The 16,620-nt window shown below is 42.7% G+C and overlaps 1 protein-coding gene across 2 annotated transcripts in view; it reads right to left on the bottom strand.

Moving 5' to 3' along the window:
• The window catches only part of INPP5E (inositol polyphosphate-5-phosphatase E), a 238,358-nt gene that overhangs the window by 148,686 nt on the left and 73,052 nt on the right, over positions 1-16,620 (bottom strand). For both annotated transcript variants that reach the window (XM_069241603.1, XM_069241604.1), the window contains exons 4-5: positions 9,133-9,230; positions 6,594-6,718 (exon numbers count right to left, since the gene is read on the bottom strand). In XM_069241603.1, coding sequence (XP_069097704.1) covers positions 6,594-6,718; positions 9,133-9,230 — 223 coding nt within the window. The remainder of the gene's footprint in view (positions 1-6,593; positions 6,719-9,132; positions 9,231-16,620) is intronic.

The following is a 16,620-nucleotide window of genomic DNA, read 5'->3' as shown; positions in this document are numbered from 1 at the left end:
CCCCACCTCAACAGGACTGGCGCGTGGTCTGAGATACCACGGGCAAGAATCTGCACTGAGGTCAAGGCCAGGAGATACACTGCCGGGAGCCATACCAAATCTATCTGCGCCTCTGCAAGGTGAGCCGCTGACTGGTGGGTGAATGCCCTCATCTGGGGGTGCCAAGACCGCCACACGTCACACAGGCCTGAAGAGTCCACCCAAGTCGAGAGGCACGTTGATCGTGTCCATCATCCCGGGGGGAGGGGTGGGGCAGTAGAGGAGTCTCGGATAGGATCTGGGACTACGTTGAAATCCCCTCCTACAATGGTAGTACCCTGTGGGAGGGATAGCAGCAAGGTGTGTAGCCCTCCCAGAGTTGGTCGCAGAAGCTGCGGAGGAACATAGCATGAAATCAAGTTGACCTGTCGGCCTGCCAGGCGACCCTCCACTCCGACGTACCTCCCCTGGGGGTTGGTCTGGACCTTGTCTACTAGCATGGGTAGCGACCTATGGAGCATGAGGGCCCCCCACCTAGAGCCCCTGAAGAAACCAGCGTGATCCGCCAGGTCGTATCTGAAGCGACCGAGAAACAAACACTGGGTCCCCACTATGTGGGTCTCCTGGAGGAGACCCACTTAGTGATAGCTCCTGATATATCGCAAGACAGTAGATCTCTTAATGCGGTCTAACAGACCGTTGACATTCCAGGAGAGCACCGTAAACATAGAGCTGGTGTGTGGATTGACACTAAATGCAACTCTGGTCCCTCACAGGGCCTAAGCTGCTGGGCACAAAGAATACCATAGGCGCTCGAAGGCAACTGATCAGCATAGATAGTACTCACAATTCTAACCTAGAAGGAAAAGAGTTAATACGAAGAGAACAACACAACACAACTCCCCTTATACCCCCCAACAGCCCCACCCCATACTTCTACCCTTGAAGCGTCTGTCACCCTTTCCCAACACTTTTGCAAACCAGCAAAGTAGAACAGATCAATTTTTGGGGTCCTCACAGTTTGACATTGCCTTAATCACGGATGCGCAACCTGACTATTACTATTAAGACAGTATATAACGGTCCCAGTCCCTGGGCCACCCCCCCTCCCCCTGTCCATGATCAGTCTGAGGGGATTGACGTTTCCTCTGCTGACGCAAAAAGGGCAGGGGTAGCCACCAGGGCAGCATCCAAAGCTGTGTCTGCCTGCACCTCGGGTGCTGGCGAGCTCTCTGGAGATTCTTTCCGCTCCCCAGCCCCCGCTCACGACCTCCGCTAGCGGGAGCACTTCCTACATATTTGGGCCAGGAGGGGGGCTCCACCCACCGTAAGCCTCAGGACATGTTTTTCAGCAGCCAACTCCCATGCCAGTGAATCAAAAAAATATGTATTGAGTTAAAAGATTACTTTTAGGCAGGCAGGAAAGAGCAGCAAGTAGCGAAGATTCAGTGCAGGTAGTTCCTGTTTAACAGCCTCAAAAGACCTGCGCTTTTGCTGCACTGCCCTAGACTAGTCCGGAAAAAGCTAAATTTTGGAGTTCTGGTACCGAAAGTGTGCCTGGGTCCAGACCTTGAGCAGGATTGCATCCCAGTCCCTAAAGTTCAGGATCTTCAGGATGACGAGGTGCCAGTGAGCAGTGCGCATGTTCTATAATGAGGGTGGAGGTGTCAACACCAGGGCAGTACGCGCTCTACTGGCGACTAGAATGCAAAAACCCAGCACTCTCAAAACAACGTAATTTATGCATTGTGCTGATATGTTGTTGTTTAACCTTTTGCATTGCAGAGTTCAATCCTGAAGACTTATTTTTAATGTGCTTACAAATGCTGTTCATTTGCAATGTATTGCTGCAGGCTTTCAGAGTGTGTTAGGGTGTGGTCCCTTTCCAGGGCCTTCTAGAGACTTTCCCTGCAACATGCCTGGGTGTGGTTGTGGGCTGGGCCAAGACTCTATAAAAAGGAGCCAGCCCAGCTCCAAGTGCTCACTATTCAGAGGTCCCGGTGCAGAACAGCAGCTTCTTCCTGCGCTCCTGTCCCGGCTTCTGCCTTTCATCCTTCATTGGTGATCATTGTTCCAGGCGGTAAGACGGTGGTTGGACTGTCCCAACACCGTTATCGAGAATTTTCATATTCTTGGTTTAATTCTTCAATGATTAACAGATTACTTGCGCGCTACCATTTCTTGACATTTATATGGTAGTTTACAAATCGTCAAGACGCATGATTCGTTTCATAATGATTTAATTTAGTTACTCATTGTGTGCTGTTATTTCTTGACATTTGCATGGTGGCTTAAGAATCGGCAAGACGCGCGATTCATTTTATGGTGTTTTAACTTTGTTGTTCATTGTGAGCTGTTATTTCTTGGCATTTACATCGTGGTTTACGAATCGGCAAGACGCGTGATTCGTTTAATGATGATTTGACTTTGATATTCATTGCGTGCTACAATTTCTTGGCATTTTACATGGTGACACTCAAATCGGCAAGACGCACGATTCTCTCCTCAAGTTTAATTCATGTCGTTTATTGTATGCCACTATTCTAAGATATTTATCATGTAATATTCGAGTTGACAAGTTATGTGATTTGTTTTCCTGAATCCATATTGTGTTATTCATGGTGCACAATCCTTTTATGGTGTTTATTTTATATATATATATATATATATATATATATATATATATATATAAATCTACAATATGCACAATTTGTGTTGAAACATTTTAAGAGAACACAGAAGATCAGAGTTTCTAGATGCAATATTGTATGGTCCTAGTATGCATTCTCAAAAAAGGATTTATATGACTGGTTTAACATTTAGTCAGAATGTTTTTCTGATTCTCATGTAAAGGAAATTACTTGAATAAGAAACTTTTCATTTAATTCATCTTGATTCCCTTACAGGTATCCGGCCATCTTGAAACTTAGTCATTTTAAACTTAATTCTTAGATTGTTCATGTTTTCGGAATGACTATGCTTAGAATCATAGTCTAGTATTGATTTCAGGAGATATAATTTTCATATTGTGGGTTCTAACCTTTTTCTTACTACAGGTCTCCTTCCCAGCTGTTCCCTTCCTAATCCCCTCTTCCCCTCTTGAACTCTCTTAGCCTCTGTGATTTATCTATCAGAGTCTTGGAGCTGTTCAGTGGTGGACGTGTTGGGAACGTGCGCAGACCCCGAGGATCTGGTGACTCTGACAGGAGGACAGTTTCTCTGCAGGCATCCAGGTGTGAAACTGGCCCTCAAGCACCACAGGTAAATGAGGAACATTAAAGGCCTCCGGCAGGCCCACCAGCCACAAGTTGTTGCGCCTAGCCCGGTTTTCAGCGTCATCCACTCACTCATGTAGTTCAGCCATCGGAGATGTGAGTTTCGAGACCTGGCGCTTGAGGACAGCCAACTCATCTTCTGTTGTAGAAATGCTAGGAAGGAAGCGGGGGGACAGCCCCGCAAGGCTGGGACTGATGTCCAGGCCCACCCCCACCACCACAAATCAGTCTCCAAGCCCCCACGCCACCAATCACGACCTCGAGCCTGTCCCCCCGCGACCAAGCAGCCCTCAGTCCGCAGGGGCCCAGATGATCTCCTCGCCTCCGTCCACCAATGCCCTGCTCAGGAGGGGGTCCCCTCAGAATCCCTAGTGCCCCCTCAGCATCGTCCTCCACCACACTGGCTACAGGGATGGCGTTGTCCCCTTCAGCCACCCCTCCACCTCACCTCCAAGCTGCTGCCGCTCCGCCTTCCTCTCTCGCCCTCATTCTTTCAGGGCGCCACACTCATCCAACACTCGGGCCAGACCCTGATCACACCCCCACTCGAGGCACCCCAGGCCCAGAGGCCGCCAAGGCCTGGGATTGCGTCACCCACCATCCCAAGGCCAGGTGGGCACTGCCACCACATCGCGTCGACTTCGCCGCTGTCCCTCGCAGTGGCCGGCTCCACCACATCCTCCCGGTCCCCGCTACCAGACTGGCAGTCCAAAGGCAGGGGGGGCCAACCCCAGGGCTCCCGTTGAGGGCGCCCCGGCTCCAGGAGCCGCCGAGGCTCAGGAGCTCCTTACAGGGCGCCCGCCATCTTAAGGCCAAGCGGGCACCGCAGGAAGGCGCGTTGTGTCGGTTCTGCTTCCCTCCCGCGACTGCCAGGTCTGCCTTGTCCTCCAGCCACCACTGCTCGTCCAGCGGCCCCCTAGGACTGTCGGGGGCCACTCAGTGAGGTATGATTCGGGCAGATGGATGGCAGGCTGCGGAGCCCAGTTAAAACATGGCCGCCATGTTGGCCTGCGTAGCCACGCCCCCTTAATGCTGATGTTTTAACACTACTTTTATTACTATCACAGTGGGACCGCCACCATGAGGACGGGGTAGATTCAAGCATGTGCATCTAAAGAACATACAACAGTGGAGAAACAGGAAATCATACCCGTGTGCTAGGCCTCATTATCGCACCCGGGAATGGCTGCTACACAAAAAGGTTTGGGATGCGATTAATAAAAAGTGGTTGCAAATTGTGCGATTGACCTCTTGCAAATGTAACAAGATTGTGTGAACCAGGCTAGGTAATAATATGTCAGTTTGCAAAATTACCATTAGGACTGGGTAATAATCAAATTGTGAGTTGCTCCGGTTAGATGCCTTCATAGAGATGGTGGCCTGCGGGGGTCAGTAGACCACCATGTCAGTGATCACATGTCAGTGAATAAAGTATATTTTTTTAAAGGAAGCCCATTTTCTTTAAAAGAAACAGGTCTGTATTTAAGAAAAAACTATCAATGGTTTGCAACCAAAACTGTAGTCACAAACCACTGACACGTAGCATACTAAATTATAATGATGAAGGGACACCATAAACACAACACTTCGAAATTCCAATTAGTTATGCATTTCTAAACTCATTTTGTGATTTTGTAAGCAGCTACAGAATAACTAAACGGGTTTAGTACATTTAAAGAAGCCATTTATCAGTCAGAAAACATTTGATTTAGTGATCCTCAGCGTTGTGACCACTAAATGGCTTTGTACATTTGGCACTAGGTGTGTAATAATTTTTATTAAAAGCTAATAGTGATGATAATAATCACAATATTGTTTGTGTAGCGCACACCAAACACTGAGTGTCTCTAGGCACTCAAAAGTGATTACACAATCAACCGAACTCCTTTAATTGCCTTCATCAAGACAAAATGGTCTGTTGACCCTGCAAGAAAAACAAGGTATATAGATTTGAGTGCAGTCCAATGAGCTATCTCACAGGCATTTATAAATGTAATAACTAATAAGGTTCGTCACTGCAATCTATGCAACCCAATACACATTAGTAAGGTATCACTACTGTTGGGCACTGAACTTCCCCTGCCAGGCCATATTTGTCTACATAGACTGCAAATGCAATCCTTAATGCTTGTGTATGTGCATCAATCATATCTGATGTTGTTGCATGGTACTTAGAAATGTGGTGTACAGTAAAATCCAACACAACAGAAGAACAAGTTACTTAACTTTGGTAATGTTCATTCTGGTGGATAGTCTATCTGACCACAGATTCCTCACCTTTAAAATATCTCTGGCGACAGACTGGAATAGGACATTTTATTAGGAGACACCATTTGGCTACTCATTGACAGAGCAGAGCCCCATTTAAGCGCCACATATGCACGCAGGTGTCGATCTCTTGCTTGACTTTTTCCATGTTCTCAGATTTGGAGCACAAACCAATTGTCAGTATTGTGTGCAGGTCTCTATTTTCTGACCTTTTTAGATGGTAGAAAACAGAGACCACTCCACAGAATGCAATGGAGAGGAGGGAGGACAGTGAGGTATCTGCATGTAGACTGAATAATCACCACAAAGCACGTTACCAACAATTAGTAATTAGTTCTTCTGGTGGATACTTCTAACCGCAGGTTTCAAATCTTTATTATAAAAAAATTGAAGCATTACCTCACAAAGGGTGAGGGACTTTACAGTGGGCTCAAACAAGAAAATGCCTTTCCCGTCAGATCTGCCAGTAGAACTTTGTGAATGTGTGCATTAACAGACCATCCAGGAGTGGTATACTGTCCTTCACACACTAATATTTATACTTTTTGACGCAAGTTTCTAATTACCATCATTAGTAGACAGGGCCGTTCTCCCCCCAAAAATTATGCCGCCACGAAGCAGGCACAAAATAAGATTTTTTTTTTATTTCTACAAACTTCACACTTTGCATGTGTGCTGCACTGAACAGAAAAAAATGGGTGAAGGAACCCAATAGTTTTAGCTCAGGACATCATTCTCTTACATTGGTATTTAAATAGAAAAACAACCAAGAACCAACAAACATGGGAGCAGAGCTCCTGGATCCATGTTCGAAAGTGCAGAAAAATAGTAACTGATATCTGCAAACAGGGGTGGCGCTTATATGTGTCTCCATTCTGTAACTTCCAGGCCGGAACTAAGACAAAGTGCAGTTGCATGGTTCCATGTAGTGGGACGCAGGAGCACAGCCGAGAAAATTTCCAGATCCAGTGTGCTGCCTGGGAATATTCTCAACCACCATTTCCTGTCCTGGTTGTAAAGCAAAAATGCAAATCCGAAAATATGTTAAGCAGTAACTGAACAAGCACAGACCTGAACAGAACCATATGAGATCTCTTCTGATGAAGACTGACAGGTACAGCACCCCGTGGGCATTGGAGAACAGAAGAACATAATGAGGTCCGAGTGACTCTTGAAGCCGAATTTCCCATTCCCTTCTTTGGGAAGAAAAAAAAAGATGATTATCTTTGGAGAAGATCAAAAACCTGTGACAAGACATGACTGTGGAAACATGGCAAAGCAAAGATAACTTTCTCTAGGAATCTCTATAGTTTTTGCTGATTTCAGTTCTCCAATTTCTTTGTACTACTGATGCAAAGATGCAATAAAGCAGTTTTTTGTCCTTTCAGCAAATACAATGGATGGCAACAATCTGTACTCCTTACTTTTCCTGCTTATTTCCAATTGAGAAATCTACACTTATGTTGTGTGTGTACTAATGAGTCTACTGCGGAGTAGATACCCTGACATCTAATATAATAAATAATTAATTAATATATTTTAACTGAATAGATAATCATCTGAAAACATCAAAACATATCAGTGCTACAACCCATTGACTCTAAGAGATAAGGCGGGGCCCTGCCTCAGTGACAATAAGCACACTACTCTTAGCACATACCTACTCAGCATGGGTGAAGCAGGAGCATGTGGGTCAAAAAGAATAATTTTGAAGCAGAATATCTAAATTTCATCTGAGATAAAAGTAAATAATTTATATTTAAAATAGGCCCTTTTCAGTTCCATATGAGGAGGCCAAGTGCCAGCACAACCTGTTTACAAATTGATGAATATGCTTACTTACAGATTTATGTTCTTGAATATTTGTTTACAGTGCCATTGCACTGGGAGGTATGACAGCACTTTACAGGAACTTTTCGTTACATATATTTACGAAAACAATTTCACTTCAGCAAACAAAGAACGGTAAGGAGAAGAGAAGGGTGAAGCAAGTGGCAAGAAGGTGCATCAACAGGGAGAAAGGGGTGGCGAGGGGAGAGGCAGGAAGATGGCTGGACGGACAGCAGATCTACAGAGGAGAAAGGGCCAAGAAAAACAGAAGGCAGGAGAAGGTTTAAACAGTAGAGAATCAAAGAGTTAAAGTCACACATCCCTAAGAGAAGGAGCATGAGCTTCAGTCAGATCGTTACTCTTATACGAGGCCTTACTACCAGAAACACTGTGCATAGAAAAATGGTGGTACCTTAGGATGGTGGAATTTTTGCAGAGCAAGGTGATGATGGTGACTGGTGCTGAGCAGGTCACTTTTTTGTTTACACATATTTAAAATTCAAGGCACAATGAGACTTAAAATTAGAATTCCATTAGAATTGCAGGATTGATGCTCAAGTGCCAAAGTTAGAATTAGAATACAGATATCTAGGTGCAACGCACTTAAATATCTATTATCACAAGTAAGAGTATTGTATTGTAAGTGTACCTTATAATTATATCTCCACAGTTCATTTATAAATGATCATTGGTTAATTTGAGTACTATGTAAATTATTTCATTAGAAACTGGTATTTATTAACTGCTACCCGATTATTCATTCTGTACATGTTTTGTTTTAAATAATTGTATATTCAATAACTGTATTATGCTTCATTATTTTATATAATAACTCATTTTAATTTTTTTTCATTATTGCATACTATTATATTTTAGTAGCATTTTTATTGTATTTTTCTAGGTGTTAGGTTTTAAGGGTAGTGGGGTGGAAAGTATGTATGTTTTTAACTGGTAAATCATTTATATTCATAATAATATCTTCTACCTTGCATCTCCAGCAAACTGTTTTCACCCTGCAAGTTAGCCACAGGAATACAGATATCACGTCTGTAAAATGTGCCAAATTTGCAGAAATTTTTTGTGCAGTCATTGACCCTTGTGATAAACAGTCATGCTGCTTTCACTAACTGCACAACTGAACAATTAACAATCCTTCGGGATGGGAAGTGGACAGAGGTCCCTGAGCATCAAGGATCTAGAATATTGAATGCCCTTATCCCTAATCTAACACCAGGAACCAATCACAAGCAGTTTATAAAACTTCTGAAATCTGAACCTTTTAGACTTTGCTTAAACACCCTTTGCACAAACTCTGGAGTCATATCAGTCAAATCAGATGCATTAAAAACCATGTCTGATGATCCTCTAACTTCCCCATCATAATTCGAACAGTGTTTCTTTTGTAATTATCATCACCATTCTGAAGTAACTATAAAGCTACTGACAGCACTTTACAAAACACCAAAATCAGTTCCTAAATAGACGTTCGAGCCCGTCTGTGATTTAACTTGAATGGGCATATTATGTTCAGAACGGCCTGTCAAAAAGAGGTCTTCAGGCAAAAAGAGAAAGAAATTTACAAGCCTCTGGGCTGCAAATGCAAAACGTCAGTGTTGTAACAACCGAAAAAAATGAATAAAACACACTCATCCATTGGTACGACCATATATAGACATATAATAAAACACACTGGTTGTTGTAACTCTGTATTTATATGTAACTTAAAGTTGGAAAGGCTACAAGAATATGGAATTGATGTGCATACTTGTAATCTTCTTACCTGTCGGGGCACCCTTCCTGAACTCCAATAACATACATGTCCTGGGCAAGCTCCGCGTCCAACGGAAACAAGAAATCCTGCAGATTATCTGGAAGTTCCTAAAACAATTTAAAACAAATTACTGGAAAAGCAGTTTTTAAACATACATCTACCTTAATCGGGTATTAAAACACGAGTACCAACATGCTTGGTGTGGGTGTAAATATCACAAACGACTGATCAGTTACTGACCCCTGAGTTATGGCATTACTTGATTTACAAAGGGGAAGAAGTTCCTGTAAGATAACCTCCCGTTTGGGGATTTGCTCTCCAATCAAAGGTCAATCGGAAATGATAGCAAACAGTGGTCCATGGATCAATTGTACGGTCCCTCGATGCCCTCCCAGCACTTCAACATTTTTTAATCACGCGACACCTTTCTTTTTATGCTGCTATGTTGGGAATGTGAACACAGAAATCGAGGTTTACTGTCCCTTGCAAGCCACCATCCATGCGCTTGCCCCTGTTTGCAAAGGGTTGCAAAATAAAACCTGGTTCATTAACATTAATGACACAGGAGATCTTGCGTCCCTCTATGAATATACATTTTGCAATGCGACTTAGTCAGAAAATCAGCTGCATCACGAAGAGCAGTTTGCAAATCAATCAGAGTGCAATATGTCCATCCTACTTTGTGGAACGCAGTTTCATTGAAAGCTTACACAAGTAACATTTACACCTAGAACTATTACTTTCTTAAACATGACCACGTTGGGCAAGGTGGGACTCCCTTCGACATGTCTTTGGGCGCTACTGTAGTAGACACTCTGCATTGCACATCATGAAACTGCACCCAGCACTTCCATAGATGCTGGAGTTCACTTCTGCAGCATGAGGACATCTTGGGATGGCACTCACATCTCAAATGATCATGGCTGCACTTTGAAGATGGCTTCCATGAAGCATGTGTGGTGCTGCAGCTTAGTTAATTTCCCTCATGTGACTGTCGGGCGGCTATGTCAAGGGGAAATTTAGCGGATGTCTGTCCTTTGGGAAGAATCTTCTTCTAGTGATAGAGGTAAAGGACAACTGTCCGGCCGTCCTGAGATAATTCTTATGTTGTGTATATCATTACCCTTGTGTAAAACTGCAATTGCTGTATTCAAAACTTGGTTATTCACTGCTATGTTTTTTTTAGAAAAGTGCAAAGAGAATGGGTTTTGCTCCTCTGAAGTCATGGCTGATTTGCTCCCATTAACTTTTCTACGTCAGTGATTCAGGGCTTGTTTTCAATGTTAAACAACATTAAAAAAAATGATAAAACATATTTTGCTTTCAAGAAAAACAACTTATCTATATATCGCAGTATATAACAATTTTTTCTTTCAAAATCAAAACACACTTTCCGTTTCAAATAAATATTTTTTCATGTAAACTCCGTTAAAATAACCATGCAATATAAAAAATAAAAAAAAACACACAAAAGGCAACTTTTATTATGGGCCAACAAGACCTACGAGCCGACAAGGCCATCTTAGTTTCTAGTGATAATTAGAAGTCCCTCGGCGTCACACGGGCCTGCCCGCAGCACCCCTTCCCCAAGACTTCGCTGGTAACCGGGGACATGTGTTCCGGGGTTTGGTCCTGCTTTATTTAGTCTCATCCTTCAGCCATGCCTACGGGCTCTGACTGTAGAGCCTGCCTGGCATCAAACAAGAAGTTCTGGGTGATGTGTGGCGAGGGAGAGAGTGTTGTGGTTCCTTCGCTCATTGTATCTGGTGAATTCAGTGGTTTTTAAGCTTCACGTCACAACCATAACGTTCCTTCAACTGAAGTATTTTTAGGTAAATGTTATTGTTTTATAATGTGCTTTCGTTACTGGAAAACATACAGTTTTTGTCTGGGATTTTTGACCATGACCTTGGGTCATGGCAACAGTTCAGTCTTCTTACCCTGGATACAACTTTTAGCACTGCATACTAACTTTTCTTTAATTGTTATTGTTTTAAAATGCATTGACCTCAAGTGGATTGAAGGGATGGACACATATATGCTGCCCATTTGGAACCGTTGATTTCATTTTGTTATTTTTTGAGTTAGGAGCATTGCATTATAATTTTAAATCTCCAGAAAAAAGAGAGAAACTTGTATCCCAAAAGGCAAAGTCTACAACTTGTAGCAAGTTATCATAGAATAAAACATGACTTTACTATATTCTTATAGTAGATATACTTCACACAAAAAATATTTTACTGCATTTCAATAAGAAGTTTCAAATCAACAGCTTCCTCTTTAGCATAAAAATCCTGAAACATCTAAAAAGGATGATTTTTTTTGTCCCATGAATGACACAAGAAAAAGGGTTTCCAGCAAGTACTGAAGCTAAATGGGCTGACAAGTCATAGCCAATACAAGCCATACCAACACTACACCCATCACAAATTAGATTACTTTCATATCACGCAGAATAAAATAATAAAGTTATCTAAAATGAATAACAAATGTAGACCTATATTGTTTGGATATATAATGAGGGTAGTCTAAAAAAATAAAGTCATTTTTTATCCTAGCCATTATTACTCTTTGTATTTCGAGTCTAACAAATCATAAGGCAATATCGCCACAAGTCATAATGGAGGTTAAATAAAAATAAATAGAAAACAGTTTTTTTGAAAAACTTAGTCCATTTCTCAAGTAGCTCATTACTAATCTAATTCTGATGCTAAGGTGACAGTGTTAACAAGCTGATGTTTTAAAATGTTTTATTTAAGAAAAACTGAGGATAAGAGGATACATGTAATTCTGCTTTTGGAATTGTCAGATGGCACACCCACCTCAAAACCAAGACTTCCATGAGAAAGTGCCTTTTCTAGAATCACTGGACCTTCTTTATAATAATGACTATCTCACTTCATGAATTCATAAATTCACGCTAGTTTTCTGAAGCAGTTATTGTAGCTCACAACTCGCACCACGTGACATCTAATAAGCATGAGATTTACCACCCCACTGGAAAGGAACGCTCTGTAATTTGAGTTGGTATGAGCCCAGAGCGATTGTTCAAAATTGAATCACAATATCCACAGGAAAAGAAGTATGTGCCTCCAGTACTCCAGTATGGCTCAAGACATCCTTAACAGCTGGAAGACCGTTTTAGCACTGGTGAACAAAACTTCTGTTATTGCTGACAAGTTGATTTCCAGCGACAAGAGCATCCTGGCTTGTACCAGCATCATGAGGGCATCCCTTCAATTGACACTTACTTCTCTGTGTGAGTACACCTCTACTGACAAGAGGTACTCTGACCTAACCCTGTTTCACAGGCTTGCTGCTTCGGGCTCTTCCCCTCTGACATCACTTAGAGAGGGTCACCATAGTCTTAGGAGGATTACTTCTGTATGCTGCACCATTAAGAGGACAGTGTTAGATTCTATCACTGCAATCTCTATGAGTTTCAGATAGATGTATTAATATAATTTTCCTGAATCTTCCGGATTCACCATGGCGTTAAAGGATGCTTCAGCTTCCTCCTAAAATTATTTTCCAATTTTATACTTACAGCATTGGATCCGTGAGTAGCTGAGTGTCCAGCTCCTCACAAAGAGGCTGATGGAAAAGGTTCAAAAGTTATGTGGGGAGTCTAAAAACATTAGTTGGTGCACATAAGGGATTTCCCACAGTTGGTTTTTCTCTGTTCGTAACTCTATAACTGATAAACAACTGTTCACCAAATTTTTATGGTATAGTGACCGTCCCGTCATTTGATCCCTTTCTTGGATTGTTCTTCGTTTGGTAAAAATACATTCACCTGTTTTAGAGATTTATGGCAAAATGAAAGTGTCCAATATGCATATCAAAGTACGTATTTTCTCAAATAGCTGGCAATCTAGAAAAATTACAGTCAAAATTACACAGTGTGCATGCACAACACTGCACATTCGCAATGAACACTCACACAGGATTACCCCTCCAAATGTTCACCATCACTGGTAGAAAAAACAATACAGCATGATGCTGATACTGCATTCTTCATAAGTGAGCAAGTAAACTGGTCCACTTATGAATATCTCTTTTTGGACTGTCTGACAAACCAGGAGCGATGGAAAAAATAAGGATGGCAGCCTCAAACAGCTGTGGCCTGTCAAGCAACAGACACCCTGTTTCCACCTTTCTCAAGGGCAAGTGAATTAATTCCCAGCAGGCATCGAGTCCTGCACCCTGTTTGCACCAAGGAACACGGTACAACAGGGCGCATGGGTAGTTGCAGCTGACCAGTACTCACAGACAAGTGAGTGGCTGGCATCAGACCTTTTGCCCTGCGTGCAATTCAGAACACAGAAGGAGTGGAACAGGAGTAGGCTGATTTGCTTCTCCGCTGTCTGCATAATGAAGCTACCACAGCCACCCTGCATCTTGTTTAAAGGAGGTCGGTCACCTGCTCCTCTATGACCAAAGCATTGTGCGGGGAATGGAAGAATGTTTTTTTTTTTTAAGCCAACTTCTCAGCAATTGGACAAGAAGTGTTGCATGGGAATCTACACTACCGCCACGCATTGGCAAGGTGGGGGTCATGAAGACGCAAACTACTAACACCCTAGGGCAAAACGGGGAGTAGAGGTCTCCAAAGCCCGGGGTGATATAAAATCCACTACCCCGGAACATACATTAAACCTCTCCACATTTTAGTAAACATCAGGATATGTTTAAAACAAAAACAGAGAGGACTGGGTGGTGTAAAAGAATCACCCCACCGATCCCTGGACTAGCCGCCCAATTTTTAATATGGTACTCAGTGTGACCTTTAACAACACCATCATTACCGCCACCATTACCAATACTACCATTACAGTGCTACTACTGTTGTCACCAAAACTGCTTCCATGAGCACAACCACTATTAACTTCACTTCCTCCACTATCATTATTGACACCACCATTGACACCACCATTAGGATAGCTACCACCACTGACCAGCAGTACAACCACCACCACTACCTCCACCATTAACATTGCCACCAACTATTACATGCACCATTATCACTACCATTATTACCACATCAATAACCAGTTCCATCATCACCAAAACCAACACAGTTACAACCACCACCATTACCACATCACACTACTTCTATTACTATCACCAGTACTCCATCACTACCATTAACACCACCATTATCATCATTACCTCACCCCATGCAGTAGCATACACCAACAGAACAAACTTCATACGTCAACTGAAACATGATCATATATTCACACACCCAACATCATATGCTCACAAAACCAGACCTACCCAACCACTTTAGGCTAATATCATATGTTGACACAACCTGCATCATATGGAAACATATCCTCCATCATAAACCAACACACTGACCATTGTTTATCAACAAAACACACATCACACATTAATACAACCACTATCATATGCAGCACACCAGTCATCCTATGACCACACAATCATCATCTGCCAACACAATCACCATCATACGTCAACCCCGCCAACACACCCCATAACCTGAGACAACCACCATAAGTCAAAACAGCCAACATCATATGTCCACACAACCAACACTATACTGCAACAAAGGCACAAAAATGGAATTCCAATGAAACAAATAATGCTGAAAGGGAGTTAAGATTGAATAATAAGACAAGAGCGGTGTCACCATAAAAAGTGAAAAGTCATGAAATTCACAAGATCAGATGCTGCCTTCACCTAGTGTTCCAACCCCACCAACTTAACCCAACTTTAACCTCAACCTGTGTTAATACTTGAGAAAGCTTGAAATGTGATGTGTTTTTTCAGGACTCCGTGATTAGTCACTATATTTGTTTATAAATTAGTTAAATGCTGTATGACATGGATAACATCGATATTGAGCATAGAACTTACAAAGTGCTTTAACTGCAGCAATACTTTTTCACCAAACCAAAGCTTTTTAAGGGTGGACCATAAAAACTGCTCATCTGCACTGCCATAATCCATGGTGGAATCTTTAGCATGCACATCTAGTGGGGTCAAGTGTGACGAACAAGTTACTTACCTTTGGTAACGCTTTTTCTGGTGGATACACTAGCTACCTGTGGATTCCTCACCTTATGAATTCTCCCAATGCACCAGCATTTGACGGAAATTTTTCTTCCCAGGTCTCCACGTCGACGAGGGCATCACAATTGCCCGACTCCATACGTGACTCCGTCTGATGTCATCGTGGGAATAAGAGTTCCTCGCCGGTATTCTGACGTCAGTTTTCACCATTTTTTACGTGCCTTTGAGGCGAAAAGGTGAACACCGACTTCACAAATACAACATATATACAGCAATTCAAATACAAATATAATTCATAATATTTGTTCACATAAAAACAGCAAAACGTATATACAAAATCCACCCAAAGAAATCTTGGTATGACCAGAAAGGCAATGGGGAGGCGGTGGAACAGTGAAGAATCCACAGGTAGCTTGTGTATCCACCAGAAAAAGCGTTACCGAAGGTAAGTAACTTGTTCTTCTAATGGATACAACTACCTGTGGATTCCTCACCTTATGAATAGAGTCCCAAAGCAGTACCGCACTCGGAGGTGGGTGCCTAAATAGTCATACCAAGAAATCCTGCAGCACAGATTGTGCAAAATGGCCATCCATCCTAACTTCCGAATCTAAGCAATAATGTTTAGCAAAAGTGTGGAGGGAAGCCCAAGTTGCGGCCTTACAGATCTCAGCAACCGGAACACCTCTAGCCAAAGCTGAAGTGACAGACTTAGCCCTGGTGGAATGGGTCCTAATACCAACAGGAAGAACCTTCTTTGCCAGCGAATAACAAACCTTAATGCAAAGAATGACCCACCTGGACAGTGTTCTCTTGTGGACGGCTTTGCCTTTCCTGTTCCCCACATAGCCAATGGAGAGCTGATCATCCACACAAAATTCTCTTGTCCTCTCAATATGAAAGCTCAAAGCCCTCCTTGGATCAAGGCGATGAAGTCTTTCCTCCTCTTTCGAAGGATGGGGAGGAGGGTAAAAGGACGAGAGAGTTAAGGAGTGCCCCATGAAAAAGGGAGTGACAACTTTTGGAAAGAAAGCCGCCCTGGTTCTCACCCACCTTGTCAGCATGAAAGGTTGTAAAAGGAGGTTTCACACTAAGGGGGTTATTCTAACTTTGGAGGAGGTGTTAATCCGTCCCAAAAGTGACGGAAAAGTGACGGATTTACCACCAGCCGTATTACGAGTCCATTATATCCTATGGAACTCGTAATACGGCCGGTGGTATATCCGTCACTTTACCGTCACTTTTGGGACGGATTACCACTCCTCCAAAGTTAGAATAACCCCCCAAGACCCTGAACTCACTCACACGCCTAGCAGACATGATAGCTGTGAGGAAAACCGTTTTTAAAACCAAAAGCCTTAACGGGCAAGAATGCTTAGGCTCAAACGGTGAACCCATTAAAAAAGCAAGAACTAAATTCAAATCCCACTGAAGCATTACAAATGGAGTGGGAGGAAA

This window comes from Pleurodeles waltl, chromosome 6 (genome assembly GCF_031143425.1).
Source record: "Pleurodeles waltl isolate 20211129_DDA chromosome 6, aPleWal1.hap1.20221129, whole genome shotgun sequence".
Lineage (NCBI taxonomy): Eukaryota > Metazoa > Chordata > Amphibia > Caudata > Salamandridae > Pleurodeles > Pleurodeles waltl.
Note: the sequence above shows the minus strand (reverse complement) of the source record. Positions and strands in the feature narration are given on the sequence as shown.